General features: G+C 44.5%; 1 protein-coding gene across 2 annotated transcripts; it reads left to right on the top strand.

Moving 5' to 3' along the window:
• The first annotated feature begins 414 nt into the window (after positions 1 to 414).
• On the top strand, positions 415 to 19,932 carry GALM (galactose mutarotase). 2 transcript variants are annotated; one of them, XR_013836573.1, is made up of 8 exons: positions 415 to 740; positions 5,111 to 5,265; positions 9,678 to 9,884; positions 14,491 to 14,572; positions 15,233 to 15,374; positions 16,565 to 16,739; positions 17,426 to 18,204; positions 18,244 to 19,932. XR_013836573.1 is itself a non-coding variant. In XM_079968851.1 (7 exons), the coding sequence occupies exons 1-7, from the start codon at positions 551 to 553 to the stop codon at positions 17,501 to 17,503; spliced, it is 1,029 nt and encodes a 342-aa protein (XP_079824977.1). In that variant the 5' UTR covers positions 415 to 550; the 3' UTR covers positions 17,504 to 19,932. The 2 variants fall into 2 exon arrangements, 1 of the variants encoding a protein (XP_079824977.1); XM_079968851.1 differs by having other exon boundaries at positions 17,426 to 19,932.
• The last annotated feature ends 81 nt before the right edge of the window (positions 19,933 to 20,013 follow it).

Here is a 20,013-nt window from a genome sequence, read left to right on the forward strand (position 1 = left end):
TAAGTGATGGGTGCACATGTACTCGGCAGCAAACCCCGTGGAGCTCCGCAGAGCTTACTTCTGAGTAACTGTATAGAAGGGTTCGGCCTGCACTACTAGCCTAAGAAAGCATGCTTACTCGGAAATACCGTAAGTTGCACAGGATTCAAGGTGGGTTTGCTCAGGGTCGCGGGTTGGAGACCCAGTTTGGGCAAAAAGATTCCTGCTTTTCAGCGGGTTGGACTAGATGACCCTGCGGTGCATTCCAACTCTACAATTCTGTGATTCTTTGACAGGGTTGCACCCGCGCATACTTGCGCGGGGAAATGCCCCATTTTGCTCAGAAATGTTGCTCTGCATAAAAAATTCCCCCAGCAACATAACGAGGCAGGTTCTCTCTCCTCTTCCGCGTCAGCTGATGGGCACGTGTCACGTGATTCTGATTGTTGGTAAAACCCCTTTGGGCAAAGTCCTTTTCCCCCATAGTGTTCCTCTGATTCTTTCTTATCCGTCTGTGTTGGTGTCTCTCTCTTTGCAAACAAGCTTCGTGGGAGGGGGCGAGTGGGGAGCAATGACAGAAGTGAAGAGAGAGAAATTTGGGGAATGGCAGCTTGGCGGAGGGGCTGTGGAAAAATTCCTGCTCAGATCCAGCACGGTAAAAGTGGAAATTATCTCCTTGGGCTGCATAATCACCGCGTTGGAGACTAAAGACAAAGATGGAAAATTCTCAGATATTGTTCTAGGCTTTGATCATTTGGAAGGTGGGTTTGAATTAACTTTCTTGAAAGTTTATTCCACAGAAGAAACCTGAGGCACAATATGTTTCTAGTGCAACCTCTGATTTGTTTTATTGAAACCCACCCAGCTTTGGTGGTGCTGTAATATAAGTAGCCCTGTACATCCAAGCTGAAAAATGTTCAAGCTTCATCACTGCTTTTTAGTACCATAGTTTTGCAATGGAGCATAAAAGAACAAGTAAAGCTTTTAAGTCGCAAATAACTACCCCCCCCCAATGATTTTGAGAACTGTACATTAGTTTGATAAAAGCGCTGGGCATTTTAACTCGGGGCGGGGGTAAACTACAGTTTCTGGGGTTGTTTGCAGAAAGCCACATGCTTTAAATGTAGGATGCATTACCTGGAGAAAAAAAAAAGCAGAAGCTGTGAAACAAACAAATGTTAACTCAGAAGTTAAACGGTTCAGTGGAGCTTACTTCCAAGGAAGTACAGTGGTACCTCGGGTTACATACGCTTCAGGTTACAGACTCCGCTAACCCAGAAATAGTGCTTCAGGTTATGAACTTTGCTTCAGGATGAGAAGAGAAATCGTGCTCCGGTGGCGCAACAGTAGCAAGAGGCCCCATTAGCTAAAGTGCTGCTTCAGGTTAAGAACAGTTTCAGGTTAAGAACTGACCTCCGGAACGAATTAAGTACTTAACCTGAGGTACCACTGTATGTTCATTTGATTGCAGTATTATGAGTGGTGTACACAAAATTCGTTTCCTAATGCTCCCCCTTTTTTGACCTGCAGTTTTGTGAGGGTGGGGGGAGGAAGAAGCAGCAGGGGAAAGGGCTGGGAACCACTGTTTCCCCATTCCAGTTTCTCCCCCACCCCCCAGGGGAAAAAAAATGGGTGTTTGCAGATTTACAGCTAAACAGATATGCAATATCTTCCATCCCAGGCAAAGTGCCTAGATTACAGGCATATTTCATTTTTTAAAACAAATATGGATAATTATATTTACAGACTTAAGCCTGCTTTTAACCAGTGGCGTAGCATGGGGGGTGCAGGGGGTGCCGGCCGCACCGGGCGCAACATCTGGGGTTAGGGCAAATCCACGGGTTAGGGGGCGCAAATCCACGGGTTAGGGGGCGCAAATCCACGGGTTAGAGGGCGCAAATTACTTGCCTTGCCCCGGGTGCTGACAACCCACGCTACGCCACTGCTTTTAACAGACAAATGTTGAAGTCTGGAGTGTATCACATTGCAGCCCACAGGATTAAATGCTGCTTCAACCCTAAAGGAATAAATAAGTCCATGCATCTAGAAAAGTAGAAGGGACTCTGAAGGGATTCAGTCTTGTGTTCTTCCTGACATTCTAACTTTCCTTGTGGAGGGAGCTTTTTGGATAAGTCACCCACTACAACTGAAGTGGAAGGGACGCGGGTGGCGCTGTGGGTTAAACCACAGAGCCTAGGACTTGCCGATCAGAAGGTCAGCGGTTCGAATCCCCACGATGGGGTGAGCTCCCGTTGCTTGGTCCCTGCTCCTGCCCACCTAGCAGTTTGAAAGCACGTCAAAGTGCAAGTAGATAAATAGGTACCGCTCCAGCGTGAAGGTAAACGGTGTTTCCGTGCGCTGCTCTGGTTCCCCAGAAGTGGCTTAGTCATACTGGCCACATGACCTGGAAGCTGTACGCCGGCTCCCTCAGCCAATAAAGCGAGATGAGTGCCGCAACCCCAGAGTCAGCCATGACTGGACCTAATGTTCAGGGGTCCCTTTACCTTTACAACTGAAGTGGTACAGCGCAGTCAGAGGTTTACTACCTGTCCCTTGAAATAATTCCTGCTGTTGGCGCCCAACTACTGCACATTTGTTTGGCAAAATATACGCAAAGAGGTGCCTGTGTGTGTAGAATTCTGTGCGACCCTTTGCATATGTTCTGCTGATCAAACAGGCATTGAGGGTGGGGCCAGTAGGGTGTACAGTATGTGGGGCAGAGCTAGTGGGCATGATCCCACTATTTCTATCTACAGGGAATGGAGAAGACACTGCTGCATGAACCATTAGGTTGACAGATACACTGGAAGTCAGGCATTTAATGTTGCTGGTCCCATGCTGTGGAACATGCGCCCATCAGAGATTCAGCAGCCAACCTCCCATTTTGACATTGAGGGTGCTGAGAACTGTTAGGAGACCCCTGTTTTCCTCCCAGAGCTACGGTTCCCAGGGTGGTTTAACAATCAATCCGTCTTCACATGAAGCTCTGGGAATCGTAGCTCTGGGAGAGGAATAGGGGGGTCTCCTAACCACTCTCAGCATCCATAGCAAACTATAGCTCCCACAGTTCTTTGGGGGAACCATTAATGTTTGAAGTGCTGTCACATTGCTTTAAATGTGTTGTTGTGAATGTGGCCTTATACTAATCTTCCTTTCCAGAATTGCCGTGTGAGGGAAAAACAACTCGCAGGTGTCCCTGGAGGAAGGGCCAGAGTTTACAATCCATCTGCCTTTGACTTCCAATTGTCCTTCTAAGCATGTACATAAATCAGAGGTTGAAATTTATTCAGGGATCAGGGTAACTGACTGAATAATGAACAGGTTCCCAGGCATGAGATAATAAAACTGATCTGCAAGTAGACTTCCATACAGAGAAGCAGAAACATAGCTGTAGAGAAGAGTATGAATATCTATCAGTCGTCCCTGGTTCTCAGAACTGCCACCATTCCTCCTGCCCCCCTCAGTTACCAATCAGCATTTTTCATGTTCTTCTTCAGAGATCAGATAATCTAAGGGTTGAGTGCTTCCACTGTTACATAACCTTGACTAGCTGCTGCTGAATGCTTTAGATCAGAGGTTTTCAACCCTTTTGAGTCCACGACTACACTCTTTCTTCAGCACCCCTGTGGGGCTCAGGAGCCCAGCTATGTCACCCCTTGCCTGCAGAGCTGGCAGCCCCTCACCCTTTTCATACACCCTCCCTTGTGGAGTGTGTCCTCAGCCTCCTCTCCTCTCCCCTCTCCTTGGAAGTTGTCTGGGCAGCTGCTGCTGTCCCTGGTAATTGAGCTGCCCCCCCATGCAAAGAGAGTTGCCTCCTACAGAGCTTATAGCCAGGACTGCTGCAATAAACAGCTGTGCAAGCCTTTGGGTAGCAGAGACGTGAGAGGGCATCAGAGGGGGGAGGCAAGGAAAGAGGGACAGAGGCCAGTGTTGCCCGTGGCACCCCTGGCCATCATTCAAGGCACCCCAGGGCAGAGAACCACTGCTTTAGACCAGGGGTCAGCAAAGTTTTCAGACCTTGTGGGGGGCCGGACTGTATTTTTTTTTGGGGGGAATGAACAAATTCCTATGCCTCACAAATAACCCAGAGATGCATTTTAAATAAAAGCACACATTCTACTCATGGAAAAACATGCTGATTCCTGGACCGTCCGCGGGCCGAATTGAGAAGGCGATTGGGCCAGATCCGTCCCCCGGGCCTTAGTTTGCCTACCCATGGCTTTAGACATTAAGTCTGTGGGAAGCTGGGTGCAGAAATAAACACTGATTACCTTTCCTCCAGCAATCCATTCTTTTATAGCTGCTTCTAGATTCTGTGGGCTTGGAGACTGTGTATTGGCTTCTGCAGTCCTCCCCGCCAACTGAAATGAAGCAGTGCTCCTTTGTTCCTCTTAACCCTACCAATGAGTGGATGACTTTGCTTTAAGGTTAATTAGTCTTTTTGCTCGGTTTTGTTTCTGTTCAGTTGTTCCATGATCTGTAGAGCAGAGCTTTCAATCAGTTTTTTATCCCCACACAATGCTGCATAGATCACTACTGATTCCTTTTTCTCTCCCCCGCCCCCATGAAATAGTGTATTGCTGTCATCTGTTGTCAAGCAAGCTAGGGGAGAAAGCGCACTGAAGAGGGGACACCCTGATCTTCTTGCAGGAGACATATCAGCAACAGAACCCCAAATTCAGGCTGTTAAAAGGCACAAGGCTTGGGGAGCAATCATATGCACCCTGAGTGCAACCAAACTCTCCCCACTTCTTCCCAGCAACTGAGTTCCAGAGGCATGCCACCTGCAGCAGTGTGGAACTTAGCCGGCATGACCACACAGCCTCACAGACTTCCAGTTCTTACTAATTTTAATTAAGATGGGAGGAGCTGTGTCAGATATGGCTGTGTTTCTTCCATTGGAGTGAATGGATATGTTATGCCTTCACATGGAAGAGTTTGGGAGCCTAGCCAAGGCCCTCCTTTCCTAAGGGATTACTGGATGGCGGAAGCTTTGGTCAGGGGTACAGTTTACTGCCCCTCCTTTAAAAATAGAATAGATTGAAAGCTCTAGCTAGCTTCCAACGTTGAGCATTGAAATGTATTGACCTTATAAATCTAAGGCCGCTGTACATGTTCTTTTATTGGCCAGGGTACACCAACAAGCACCCCTACTTTGGAGCTGTCGTTGGACGGGCTGCTAACAGAATTGCCAGAGGGAAATTTACAGTGGAAGGAGTCGAGCATCAATTAGCCATCAACAATGGACCCAACAGTCTGCATGGAGGAAAGAAAGGTTTTGATAAGGTGAATGTGCTTGCGCCCAAGTGAATAACAAGGACAGTACAGTGGAACCTCAGTTCCCAAACGCCTCCCATGTCGTACATTTTGGCTCCTGAACACAGAAAACCCAGAAGGAAAGACTTCTGTTTTCGAATGTTTTTTGGAACCCGAACGTGCGACATGGCTTCCACTGAGTGCAAGAAGCTCTTGCACAAATCGGAAGCCGCGCCTTGGTTTTTGAACATTTCGGAAGCCAAACAGGCTTCCAGAACGGATTTCATTCGTGAACCAAGGTTCCATTGTATTTACTATCAGGGCATGCTGACATATTCAGGTAAGGTGAGAACATTTAGTTGCTGGATGAAAACAAAGGGCCATCTAGACCGACATTCTCTTCTCTCGGTGGCCAACCAGAGACAGAGCTATCTTAAGTATATCTGGCGCTGTGGTGCAAAGCTCCCTCCAGAACCCTTCCCCCTCCCCGTTTCCCAGAGTTTTTTAGGGAGGATGGCACTGCCAGCGGGGCTGGAGGAGGCGGGCAGTGACTGGAGGGCAGCTCCTCCGGTGGGGAAGAGGTGGAAACTGGACGCGGCGCCTCCCGGCTCAGCTGGCCACTTCGTGCCGCCGTGGCCACAGCAGACAGAGGCTCCGGACACTGCGCTGCTTTGGTGCGGCATGGTGGAGGTGGGCGAGGGCGGAGAGCTGATGCCAGAAGCTGATGCCTCCACCTCTTCCCTGGCGCCCTCCAGAACTTGGCGCCCTGGCGCCCCGCACCACCTAGCCTCTATGGGTAAGACGCCCCTGACCAGAAACTTCTGGGAAGTTCACTTCAGCGTGCAGACACTTCTGTGAACTCCCAATTCTTTCCTTTCTTTCTCTGAAGCCAGGCTTGGACCTTTCTCAGAGTCTTCCTGAAGAGGGAAGATTCTGAAAAGGATCCTCCTTTACTGATGTTAAAAGACTGCTGTGATCGTAACCGGAATGGAAGAGGGAAAGAGTCACTCCCAAAGAAAGGCAAAAACTGGGCAAGTTATAGCACACTTTAGCGCTGCGATGGGGAACCTGTGACCCTCCAGATGTTGTTGAACTCCAACTCCCATCAGCCCCAGGCCAGCAAGACCAATGGTCAGGCAGAGAATCAGAGTTGGAAGGGACCACTAGCATGATGGGAGCAGTTAGTAGTCTAACAATATCTTCAGGGCCACAGATTCCTCATTCATCTTCTAGTGTAAATAGCAGGATTAGTATACAGAATAGTAATTATATCTGAACAGAAAAATATCAAAGAGAAGTAATGAAATCAACATGAGAGTTTTTCTGTTTGACCAATTTGAGGCTAGATGTCTTCTCTGCGGTAACTATTTCCTGTGTAATTTGAGACTGTTCTGATGAGGAGACCCAGCATTGGCCTGAGTTCTGCAGGAAGCAAAGCTATAGATATAGATATGCTTCTAAACTCGGTGGTGGTTTTAGCTTTTTATAGAACTACGGCTGGCTGACATAAGGATCCACCCAATTTGTTTGCAGTCATACTGATGACGGTGATCATATCTCTTTGCTGTTTCCAGGCACAGGTTTTGCTTCCTTCTTCACACTTGGTTTGGTTGCTTAATTATCTTTGCTTGTTTTATTTATTCCAGTTCCAGTCCAGGGATCAGCAAACCTACCGGGCCTTGGGCTGGTGTCTCCAGCACCGATCACGTGGCAGGCCAGAGGGCGGGGGAGCGCATGCCCATACACGTGCGGACATGCTATTTTCTGTGCACATCCGGATCAGAGGAGCATCGAAAATACCGGTAGCTTTTGCGCCTTTGCATGGGACTCCTCCGACCCGGATGTGCACCGGAAATAACGTTTGCGCATGCACAAATAATGCCTGCGCATGCGCACAAGCTATTTGAGGTGCTCCTCTGACCCAGAAGTGGGCAGCTGCGCGGCGCAGTGCTGGTAAGAGCGGGTGGCGGCAATGGGCGGCAGGGGTTGCTGCAGGCCGGATAAACGAGTCCCTTGGGCCTTATCTGGCCCGCGGGCCTCAGTTTGGGGACCCCTGCTGTAGAGGGAAGTGAGGGGCAGATGGGGCTCATCCACCTGGAAAGGTAGCCCATCTAGGAAAATGAAAACTCTGATCTCTGGGAGAACAGGCTAAGGAGCAAACCCTACACAAATCCAGTGTGTAGTCCCTAAGACAGTTGGCACCTTGTACGCCTCTTTCAGCCAACTCCTGCAGCCAAGCTGGTGCCAAACCTATTGCTCTGCTTTCCTTGGGGCCACATCAGTGCAGCTGAGGGGGCTATTGTTGTGTCCTGCAATTGGAACAGTTTGGTTCCCCCCCCCCGCCCACCCAGAGGTACACTCCATTGTCTCTCCAGACAGTCGGATGCCAGCAACAAAAATAATTAATTTGGGCTGGCATATGTCCGACATAACTGGGATTTCAAAGGTGGAATTGACGTCTGGGGAGGATTTCCGAAAGGTGGTGCTTTGTCTTGGATCTTCAATCAAAAACTCATGTTTTTGTAAAAAAGAAAGCAAAGTTCAACAACTTTCTGGTTTTCTTAAAAAGAGCTCAACCATTATGGTAGTTTCCTTAAAAAAAAAAAAAAAAAGCTCAACTTTCAGGTTGTCCTGGTTTTCTGAAATATGACAACCCTAAATGAAAAGAGATTGCCTAATGAAAGCATATAACTTAGGAATCTGCCTTACACTGAGACAGATAACTGGTCCTCCTAACTCATTACTGTTGACACTGACTGGGAGTGGCTCTCCAGGGTTTCAGACAAGATTCCTTGAGATGCCAGGAGATTGAACCTGCAGCCTTCTATGTGCAGGGCAGATGTTCTACCACTGAGCTGCCATCCTTCCTTTTAAGAACAAACTTAAGAATAGATCTTTGGCTGCTTCAGTACATGGACACATTTTCCCAATCATTTTCTCCCACCTGTGTTCCCATCTCTGATGGACACCAACCGGCCAGAATTACAACCTTACAGAAGAAGAAGAGTTTTGATTTGATGTCCCGCTTTATCACTGCCCGAAGGAGTCTCAAAGCGGCTAACATTCTCCTTTCCCTTCCTTCCCCACAACAAACACTCTGGGAGGTGAGTGGGGCTGAGAGACTTCAGAGAAGTGTGACTAGCCCAAGGTCACCCAGCAGCTGCATGTGGAGGAGCGGAGACGCGAACCCGGTTCACCAGATTACGAGTCCACTGCTCTTAACCACTACACCATAATGGGTTTGAGCTGTGAAGATCCTTTATGCCAACTGTGCTGTAGTGTTGCCTTATTTCTGTGGCCCGCTCTGTGTTGACATCGTGGTGGAACAGTTAGATTTTTGTAATAGACTGCCCATTCATGCCTCCAGTTAATGAGCACAGGAAACACATGCTTTTGTTTGGAATAATCCTTTCCCAGGTGCTGAGGCTTAAGAAATTTTACAGCAGCCTTCTACAACCTGGTGTGCACCAGCTGCTTTGGGCTATAAAAGGTAAAGGGACCCCTGATCATTAGGTCCAGTCGTGACCGACTCTGGGGTTGCGGCGCTCATCTCGTTTTATTGGCCGAGGAAGCCGGTGTACAGCTTCCGGGTCATGTGGCCAGCATGACTAAGCCACTTCTGGCGAACCAGAGCAGCGTATGGAAATGCCATTTACCTTCCCGCTGGAGTGGTACCTATTTATCTACTTGCACTTTGACGTGCTTTTGAACTGCTAGGTTGGCAGGAGCAGGGACCGAGCAACGGGAGCTCACCCCATTGCATGGATTCGAACTGCCGACCTTCTGATCGGCAAGCCCTAGGCTCTGTGGTTTAATCCACAGTGCCACCTGCGTCCCTACTTTGGCCTATAATCCTTATCATATGCTGGCTGGAGGTGTTGAGAGTTGTAGTCCAAAACATATGGAAGGCACAAGTTTGAGGAAGGCTGTTTTATGTATGAATCACCGTCTCTCACCAAGCTTACTATATAGTCTGTATTACATGTGTGTATATCTTCCTATATACGTAAAAATGTAAGGCTATCATCATGCTGCAGTCCCAATGGCAGCATGACAATGGAACAGCAGGCAAGCAAGCAGACAACATGGGTGACCAGTTGCCCAGGTGAGCTGTTTAACAGAGGGAGGGTGGGAAGCACTTCAAAGTTCATTTAAATTAGTGTTTCCCCAGCTTGGGTCTCCAGCTGGTTTTGGACTATAGCTCCCATCATCCATAGCTAGCAAGACCACAGTGGTCAGGGATGATGGGAATTGTAGTCCAAAAACAGCTGAAGGCCCAAACTTGGGAAACACCGATTTAAATATTTTGAATCCTGGAAGTGATCCATGGTTGTCATGTGTAATCTTTTGGCACACATACTCATCCAGGTACATCAGTCTAGTAGCTGGACTCTAGCCAATGTGATTTTTTTAAAAATACCATTAATGAAATTGTATTGCAGGCCATCTGGGAACCCGAAGTGCTGCCAGATGGCGTACGGTTTTTCAGAGTAAGTCCAGATGGTGAAGAGGGATATCCTGGTGAACTGAAAGTCTGGGTGACATATACTCTCAAGGATGGGGAGCTAACAATCAGCTACAGAGCTCAAAGCAGTAAGACCACGCCAGTCAATCTGACAAACCATGCGTACTTCAATCTTGCAGGCCAGGTAAGGCAGCTCTATTTGGCTCTTCCATTCTGGAACATCCTATAGAACAGGATTCGGGGGGAACCTGTGTTCCTTCAGATGATGTTGGACTACAACTCCCATAATCCCCGCTAATTGGTCATGCTGCCTGGGGGCTGATGGGAATTGGAGCCCAATGACATCTGGAGCCCCACACGTTTCCACTTCTGCTACAAAAGTGTCCAAAGGGTTATTAGTTCTTTTCTTGCCTGATATAATCCCTTCTTGCCAAGTCGGTTGTACATATCTAAGTAATGGAACAGGGTGAGAGGCTTCAGTCCCCTGAACTTTGGGCTCCCCTGAACAACGGGGAGGAACGTTTGGGAGAAGGCACCCCATTATTTATTTTATTTAAGACCGTTTCTGTACTTCTTAGTTTAGGGCGTGTCATTTTAGGGGGCAAAACTTAATTTTTGCAAATTTATTCAGTGAGGGGTCTTAAAAATATGCAATTGCATGTGAAGAATTAAAATCTGCTATTATTGCTGTGCTTGTACAACATTTAGCTGGGTAAATCTACATTTGGTGAACAAGCACATAAACTGCTTTAGGAAAATCAAAGAATTTTAATTTTAGGTTCTGAGTTGTCAGGTAATGTTAAGTAATAAATAATAATAATAACTTTTAGTGAAATTGCATAGTGATAATTAAAAATGACTGCCATGTACTTGACGACTTGGCAAGAAGGGATTATATCACTTGATCACTATGCAATTTCACCCCCTTCATGGATCACTGCCTTGCCGTGGCAAAGGGGCTTGAAGAACTCAGAGAAGCTATGAGCTATGCCATGCAGGGCCACCCAAGATGGACAGGTCATAGTGGAGAGTTTTGACCAAACGTGATCCACCTGGAAGAGGAACTGGCAAGCCACTCCAGTATCCTTGCCAAGAAAACTCCATGGACAAAGACAACAGGCATATAAAAGTTATGACGCTGGAAGATGAGCCCCTCAGGTCGGAAGGCGTCCAACATGCTACTGAGGAAGAGTGGAGGACAAGTACAAGTAGATCCAGAGCTGATGAAGCGGCTGGGCCAAAGCCGAAAGGACGCTCAGTTGCGGATATGCCTGGAAGCGAAAGGAAAGTCCAATGCTGTAAAGAAAAATATTGCATAGGAACCTGGAATGTAAGAACCATGAACCTGGGTAAGTTGGAGGTGGTCAAAAATGAGATGGCAAAAATAAATATTGACATCCTGGGCATCAGTGAACTAAAATGGACGGGAATGGGCAAATTCAGTTCGGATGACCATCATATCTACTACTGTGGGCAAGAAACCCGCAAAAGAAATGGAGTGGCCCTCATAGTCAACAAAAGAGTGGCGAAAGCTGTACTGGGATGCAATCTCAAAAATGATAGAATGATCTCGATACGAATCCAAGGCAGACCTTTTAACATCACAGTAATCCAAGTTTATGCACCAACTACTGGTGCTGAAGAAACTGAAATTGATCATTTCTATGAAGACTTACAACACCTTATAGAAATGACACCAAAGAAGGATGTTCTTCTCATTATAGGGGACTGGAATGCTAAAGTAGGGAATCAAGAGATAAAAGGAACAACTGGAAGTTTGGCCTTGGAGATCAAAACGAAGCAGGGCAAAGGCTAATAGAGTTCTGCCAAGAGAACAAGCTGGTCATCACAAACACTCTTTTCCAACAACACAAGAAACGACTCTACACATGGACATCACCAGATGGGCAGCATCGAAATCAGATTGATTATATTCTCTGCAGCCAAAGATGGAGAAGCTCTATACAGTCAGCAAAAACAAGACCTGGAGCTGACTGTGGCTCAGATCACCAGCTTCTTATAGCAAAATTCAAGCTTAAACTGAAGAAAGTAGGAAAAACCACTGGGCCGGTAAGATACAATCTAAGTCAAATCCCTTATGAATACACAGTGGAAGTGAGGAACAAGTTTAAGGATTTAGATTTGGTGGACAGAGTGCCTGAAGAACTATGGATGGAGGCTCGCAACATTGTACAGGAGGCAGCAACAAAAACCATCCCAATGAAAAGAAAATGCAAGAAAGCAAAGTGGCTGTCCAACGATGCCTTACAAATAGCGGGGGAGAGAAGGCAAGCAAAATGCAAGGGAGATAGTGAAAGATACAGGAAATTGAATGCAGATTTCCAAAAAATAGCAAGGAGAGACAAGAAGGCCTTCTTAAACGAGCAATGCTAAGAAATTGAGGAAAACAACAGAATGGGGAGAATCCGAGATCTGTTCAAGAAAATTGGAGATCTGAAAGGAACATTTCGTTCAAAGATTACCATAATAAAGGACAAAAGTGGCAAGGACCTAACAGAAGCAGAAGACATCAAGAAGAGGTGGCAAGAATACACAGAGGAATTATATCAGAAAAATATGGATGGCTCGTACACCCCAGGTAGTGTGGTTGCTGACCTTGAGCCAGACATCCTGGAGAGTGAAGTCAAATGGGCCTTAGAAAGCACTGCAAATATCAAGGCCAGTGGAAGTGATGGTATCCCAGCTGAACTATTTAAAATTTTAAACGATGATGCTGTTAAGGTGCTACACTCAAGATGCCAGCAAGTTTGGAAAACTCAGCAGTGGCCAGAGGATTGGAGAAGATAAGTCTACATCCCAATCCCAAAGAAGGGCAGTGCTAAAGAATGCTCCAACTATCGCACAATTGCACTCATTTCACATGCTAGCAAGGTTATGCTTAAAATTCTACAAGGAAGGCTCAAGTAGTATGTGGACCGAGAACTCCCAGAAGTGCAAGCTGGATTTCGAAGGGGCAGAGGAACCAGAGAGCAAATTGCAAACATGCGCTGGATTATGGAGAAAGCTAGAGAGTTCCAGAAAGACATCTACTTCTGCTTCATTGACTATGCAAAAGCCTTTGACTGTGTCGACCACAGCAAACTATGGCAAGTTCTTAAAGAAATGGGAGTGCCTGATCACCTCATCTGTCTCCTGAGAAATCTCTATGTGGGACAAGAAGCTATAGTTAGAAGTGGATATGGAACAACTGATTGGTTCAAAATTGGGAAAGGAGTACGACAAGGCTGTATTTTGTCTCCCTGCTTATTTAACTTATATGCAGAATTCATCACGCAAAAGGCTGAGCTGGATGAATCCCTAGCCAGAATTAAAATTGCTGGAAGAAATAACAACCTCAGATATGCAGATGACACAACCTTGATGGCAGAAAGTGAGGAGGAATTAAAGAACCTTTTATTGAGAGTGAAAGAGGAGAGCGCAAAATATGGTCTGAAGCTCAACATCAAAAAAACGAAGATCATGGCCACTGGTCCCATCACCTCCTGGCAAATAGAAGGGGAAGAAATGGAGGCAGTGAGAGATTTTACTTCCTTGGGCTCCATGATCACTGCAGATGGTGACAGCAGCCACGAAATTAAGAGACGCCTGCTTCTTGGGAGGAAAGCGATGACAAACTTAGACAGCATCTTAAAAAGTCGAGACATCACCTTGCCAACAAAGGTCCATATAGTAAAAGCTATGGTTTTCCCAGTAGTGATGTATGGAAGTGAGAGCTGGACCATAAAGAAGGCTGATCACCAAAGAATTGATGCTTTTGAATTATGGTGTTGGAGGATACTCTTGAGAGTCCCATGGACTGCAAGAAGATCAAACGTATCCATTCTTAAAGCAATCAGCCCTGAGTGCTCACTGGAAGGACAGATCGTAAAGCTGAGGCTCCAATACTTTGGCCACCTCATGAGAAGAGAAGACTCCCTGGAAAAGACCATGATGCTGGGAAAGATGGAGGGCACAAGGAGAAGGGGACGACAGAGGACGAGATGGATGGATAGTGTCTTCGAAGCTACAAACATGAGTCTGACCAAACTGCAGGAGGCAGTGGAAGACAGGAGTGCCTGGCGTGCTCTGGTCCATGGGGTCACAAAGAGTCGGACTCGACTAAACGACTAAACAACAAATGCAATTTCACACACATTTTACTTAGCAAGCAAAACTAAATTATATTAATTTAACCAAAATATCTTTGAATCCCCATGTCATGTTACAACTTTTTAGCACCCCTCATTTTTGGAATATCTCAGCAGTGTATGGCAACTATGATACTTTACTTTTTACACTATTCAGCCTTTAGGGAGCATTCATTCTGATTTGTTTGTGTGTTGTTTACACATCTTCCCATTTGTCACGTGTTCATTCCACTTTGCAATGCATTTCCCTGTCCTTGTCAAAATCACAAATTTTGTTTTAAAAAATAAAAGAGGATTTGTTGCACTAGGGGAACAGAAGATTTTAATTCACTTTAAATGCACAAACCTAAACTTCCACTACATATTTGAATCCTACAAAATATGGAGAGTTTGGAGCACTCAGAATGTCTGCTCCAAATTCCAGGCAGCCATACCTTTTCCCAGGATACTCCATTGCTTCCTCCCCCATGTATATGCTTCTTGTGAGTCTGGGTTGTTACTGTTGGAGACCAAATGCCGGAACAATTGATCTTAGTCTTCACTGACATTTGGCCTTGATTCAGTTTACAACAAAGGTGGTGTAAAATTCCGTCTTTCTATTTTCTGATATAACAGAGGTTTTTTCCTCTCTTCATATTTCAGGGATCCCCCAATATCTACGACCATGAATTTACTATACAGGCAGATTCTTACCTGCCAGTGGATGAAACCCAGATCCCCACAGGTTGGTTGATTTTTAAGATGAATGCTGTTGAATCTACAGATGTTATCTAGGGAGCTGTCGTGGCCAACTGTGCAGAACTGGCCTCAGTGTAGGGTGCTAGCCCTGAGTTCAAATCTGTAGTCAATCAAAATTGCTTTTCTAAAACTGGAACAATGCCATAAAAACACAAGGTGGGTGGTCACTGTGAAAACAGGACTCTGAATTATATGGGCCGCTAGCCTAACCCAGCAGTGCACTGCTTATGTTCTTAGATGGAGGTTAAATCTTAATTTGACATTGAAAGGGGGGAAGTTTACTTAGGGAAACACAGAACATGGCATGTGACACTCACAGCTGTCCAATCCCCACCCGTCATATCTACTGCCTAAGGCAGCTGCCTCACTCTGCCTAATGGTAGGACAGTGGTCCAGGATTGGCATTTGGAGAGCTACAGGCTCCCCATACTTGGTTTAAGTGGGAAAGGTGGCAATGTCCTTTCAGACCACCTGTGGTTTGGGAATCCCACACTAAATTGTTCTGTGTGTGGTTTGTTTGCTGTGGTGGACTTTTTGGTGTTTCCAGATGTCCGTCTTGGTTCTGTCCACATTTTTAAGAGTTGCTGTGGAAGGTTGCTAAATGTGTGTAGTTTCTTTGCCTCTTTCTTTGTCCTTTCTCCATTAGGAGAAATTGCTTCAGTGGAGGATACAGGTTTTGATCTGAGAAAGCCAGTGGAGTTTGGAAAACACCTGCAGAAGTTTCAGCTCGGAGGATTTGACCACAATTTTTGCCTGAAGCAGACAAAAGAAACATGCTTCTGTGCGAGGTACAGGTTTGGTTTGTCACCTTTGTTTGACAGCATATTGACCAAAACATTGTGTTTCATGCTTTTCCTTCTCCCAGTTTATTTTAAAGTATTTATACACTGCTGTTCATAAAATATATCATAGGGCTTTACAGTTTTAAAATAAAGCAATAAAAACATCGAAACATTTAATTAAAACCATACCCCACAAAAGAAAAGGCAACAAAATCACTGTAAAACATGGAAAGCAGTCCCGTTTCAGTTTTCAAAGGTCAACAGGGATAACTTCACCAATTAGCAGAAAGCAGGCAGATACCTGATATGACCCTCCATAGCATTCGGGCTGCTACAGAAAATGCTCTGGTCTTGTTTAAGGTTGATTTTAATATGTAGTATAGATTGCTTGTGTAATTGATTTACATACCTGCAAATTGCTTAGAAGCCTATTTTGGCAACAAACAGTAAATAAATTAATAAATGACAAGGATTGCAAGTATAGACATCCATGGATGTGATTTAGACAAATCAATTACATAATTAAAATGATGTCCTCCAAGTTCCATTCTGTAAGAAGACCAAAAGTGTACAATGTGGAGGAAAGTGCGTGATTTATATAATTTACACTTCCATACCTTCCCACCCGAGATTTGGGGGAAGTGTTAACAGTAAGCTACAGTATTTTGCTTTGAACCATGCTCAGGTTTTCACAGATCTCTTGCGAATTTCACTTGTGGAAGGCTGGTATTGCAGGATGCTCTTAATCCACCTTGTGAACTGTGATAACACATAAGTAACTTGAGCCAGCACAGCTAGTGAGCTTTGGCAACATGATGCTCACCCTGCCTGGACCCACTGAAGTGGCTAAATGTGACTTTCGATGTGGCACGGATATGATCCAAAGCCACAGTCTGTTCTCTCTGGCTACAACTTGATCAGGGAGATAAGTATTTTGTTGCCTCTTGGAATTATCATGTGATGCATTATCATGTATTTATGGAAAGAGAGACAGCTAAAAGGCAAATGCATCTTAGGATGTGACCAAGTGACTTCTTTTAAAATTTGCACGGCCCCTTCCTTGCACCCAAGTGCTGTTTCCCATGCATCTATCTATTATTAAGAGCTGCTGGCTACCACTACACATAACTAAATGCAGAGTACCAAAAGCCTACAGACTCCTAGAAATTTAATTAACAGATACTTTCTTTTTACAGAGCCCACCATCCCCCTAGTGGCAGAATGATAGAGGTTTATACAACTCAGCCTGGAATTCAATTTTACACTGGGAATTTCTTAGATGGCACCCTAAAGGGAAAAGGAGGCTGTGTGTATCCCAAGCATTCTGGCTTCTGCCTGGAAACACAGAACTGGCCAAATGCAGTGAACCAGGTACATTCTTAAGTTTTATATGACCACGGGGCCACACAGAATAGAAGCTACACAAAACTGTCTTGGAGCTCAGCTTCAATGGTTTATTGCAGATTTCATTTTGAGGATGCTCAGAAGAACATAGAAACCAGTAATGGGTGGATCTGCATAAGCACTGAAATCACATGGTACAGCTATTCTTTGATTATCCTCATTTCTGACTGCAGGTAGATCACATTTTGCTATGCAGAGCAAGGCTGCTTTTATGTGCATAGGAAGTTTTTTTAGATCAGTAAAAAAAAATTAAAGTAGGTGATCCCCCGCCACTCTAAAATGGCACAGCTCCTTTGCAATTTCTCTGCATTCTCAAGACTTAACAGTGCATTCCTAGGCATAACTGCTCACAGTATAAATTTACACTCAGTTAAGTATGTACAGGATTGCAAGCTCAAAACACCAAAAGTTGGTTAATCAAATATGAACCAATTCAAGAATACTATGTATGTGTGTAGAAAGCTTGTGGTTACATGCCAAAGGTAGATCAGGTTCTGCTAGTATATATGTATATATCATTGCAGTAGATTGGCAAGGATTTGACTCCCAATTTTGTAAGTTTGTTCTAAATGCAATAAAACAAAACCCTAAGATGCAAGCAATTTTTCTTCTCTAAGTGCACAAATGTTGAGTTTTATTTTTTATTCTTACAGCCTAATTTCCCAGATAGCCTGCTGCACCCAGGAGAGGAATACAAGACCACAACTTGCTTCAAGTTCTCTGTAGCTTAAGCAAAGACCAAGATTTTTTTGTAGCAATCTGTTAACAAGGTAGTTTTCAAAGATTCTAGACTGTTCGTTTTAGGATCAAATGTGTCTTCATGTACTCAAGAAGTCTACTTGACACCATCCTGCATAGACTTAAGATTTTATACAGGCAACCTTCTTTCTCTCTCACCACCCCCTTGAGAGCTTACTGGTTCAAAGGCAGGTGGAAATAGAAGAAATAAATCATGTTAAAATGTAAATTCACTTCAAGATACTATTGCTAAGGATGTTGGCACAGTTCTTCCCCACCCCAATTTCTTAGCAATGGTAAAGGTATTACATTTGCATTGGGTCTAAAATAGACTCTAAATGCAAGAGCTGTGAAGAGTTGTTTAAAAGCTTGTACTGGTTTGGAATTCAGTAATGTTGCAAGGATTAATGAGAATGCAAATGAAGTGCTTTGAATCATTAACAAATAGACAAGTGGCAATGGCAAAAGAATGTTAACTGCTGCTGTTCAGTACAGACAACGTGTCCTTTCTGGATTCTCTATTCCACCACAGGACAAACAGCAGTGGCTACTGAACATATTGTCCTCAGTGAGCTGTACTGAAGATCCTGCTCCCATTTTCTTCTGCATACCTAAAAGTATCTCTAGACATGCCTATATTGCTGGTTTCTCAGTAGCCATTTGTGATGCTAAATAGGCTTAATTCAGTACCTACGTTTGCTGTTAGTATGTTGGCAGGGTGCTTCCCATTAAGCTTCCAGGTAACTGATGGGAAACCCATCAGCCAGCAAGGCTGTTACCTCTTTTCTACATGCATGGTACTATTTTGGCTACATAAAAACTGGAGACTTATTATATACAGGTGGGGCCCTACTATAAAATGCTGTGCTGTAGATTCCTGGCACACACCTGAAGAGTGGGGGGGGGCGACTCCCAGCTCTAATGCAAGTCTGTCTTCATGTGCAAACTTTTTAAACATTTCAAAGTGAAACCAGTGTGCATTAAGCTTCTGCATCTAATGGAGTGCTTGATTTGGCATGGGAAGAAGCAACTTCAGTAGACTGACCTTTGCTGCAACTTAAAGAGGTATGGGGGATTTTTGAACAGGAATCTAGACCAAAGCCTCATCTGTGACCTGCAGTATTAATAGATGACATTGCATGACGGCTGCATGCTTGTGTAGTTCTCAGCACAACTGAATGTGGGAACAGCCAGCTATCTCACCTTTGGCCCAACCCCTAATGAACATCACTGATGGCCTTGTGATAAATCATAGCCTGTCATAAGCCACTCTCTCACCCACAGCCCTTTTTATATTCATACAGGGACAAAGGCGTTTTTGTTTGTTTGTTTTGTTTTTTAAGGCAAGAACACTAAACAGGAAGAGTTAGAAAGGGTCTTTTCTATTATGTTTCCCCAACTACAAAAGTAAAAACATCTGTGCCCCTGTCCAAACTCTGAGAAAGTACTTTGTTGTGGCATTGAGAATACAGATTTGTCTGTCAACTGCTGCTTGCCTTTTGGCTGAAAATAAAAACATCAACACAAGCATTTTGGCTTGCCAGGTAGAACCATTCTTTCCGCTGCTCCCTGTGTGTTCTCCTGACCCTCGAGGGGGGGGACTTACTCTTTCAGGCCTGCCCTTGCAGAGCTCCTGCTGGTGGGGCAGGTTAGTTGAATATACCCATTGGATTGTATTCAACTTAGTCCTATTCATAGGATCATTAATTTCAGAGTTTACTAAGTCCTGTCTTATGAGTTTACTCAGAGTAGGAAAATTTACTAGAAAATGGGTTGTATTTAAGGATGGTGTTTGGTACTGCACTAGGCAACCAACATTTTTAATTGATCTTATAAACTTTGCCCACCTTGATTTTTAGACAATTATTATTCCAAAATTCTAAACTCAGTGAAAATAGTATGTAACAAACTATCTTCTGTGCAGGAAATATTCAGACAACCAATTCAAGGTTAGTAGAGTATACATCACTGAAACCATCTAAATTAGCAAGATTATACAAATTTTTTTTTGTGTAAAATAGCTTACGGTAATTCAAAATTGAGATCACAAGGATTGCCAGTTGTGAAAGTGAGCATGCAGCTTTCTTGATTAGAAAATGTTAAGCATTTTTATTTATCAGAAACAGCATATTCATTTAGTATCATAAATATAGCCATGTCAAGACAGTTTAGAACAAAAACTGAAGTTACTTTCATCTAACTAATGGGTATTGTATTTCAGCCCTTTGCCACTCAAGTCCCATCTATGTGTTCTGTCATAGAAGTTAAGCAGATGTTACGCTCTGTTCAACCTCAGGTTTAGTATGTTATATTTAGCCATGAATTTTAGATTAGAAGCTAACTTATGCAATATTGGCATTGCAGTTAAGCAGCAGGCATTTCCAGATGAGACATGTATGTCTGATAAAGGTGTAAGATTGAAGTTTGTTTTCAGCATCTTCCTTTGCCATTTTGATTCTGCTCAATTACAGCTAAATTTTGCCCTGCTAAGGAAGCTAAAATG

Source organism: Podarcis cretensis (assembly GCF_951804945.1).
Source record: "Podarcis cretensis genome assembly, chromosome: 3".
NCBI classification, from domain to species: domain Eukaryota; kingdom Metazoa; phylum Chordata; class Lepidosauria; order Squamata; family Lacertidae; genus Podarcis; species Podarcis cretensis.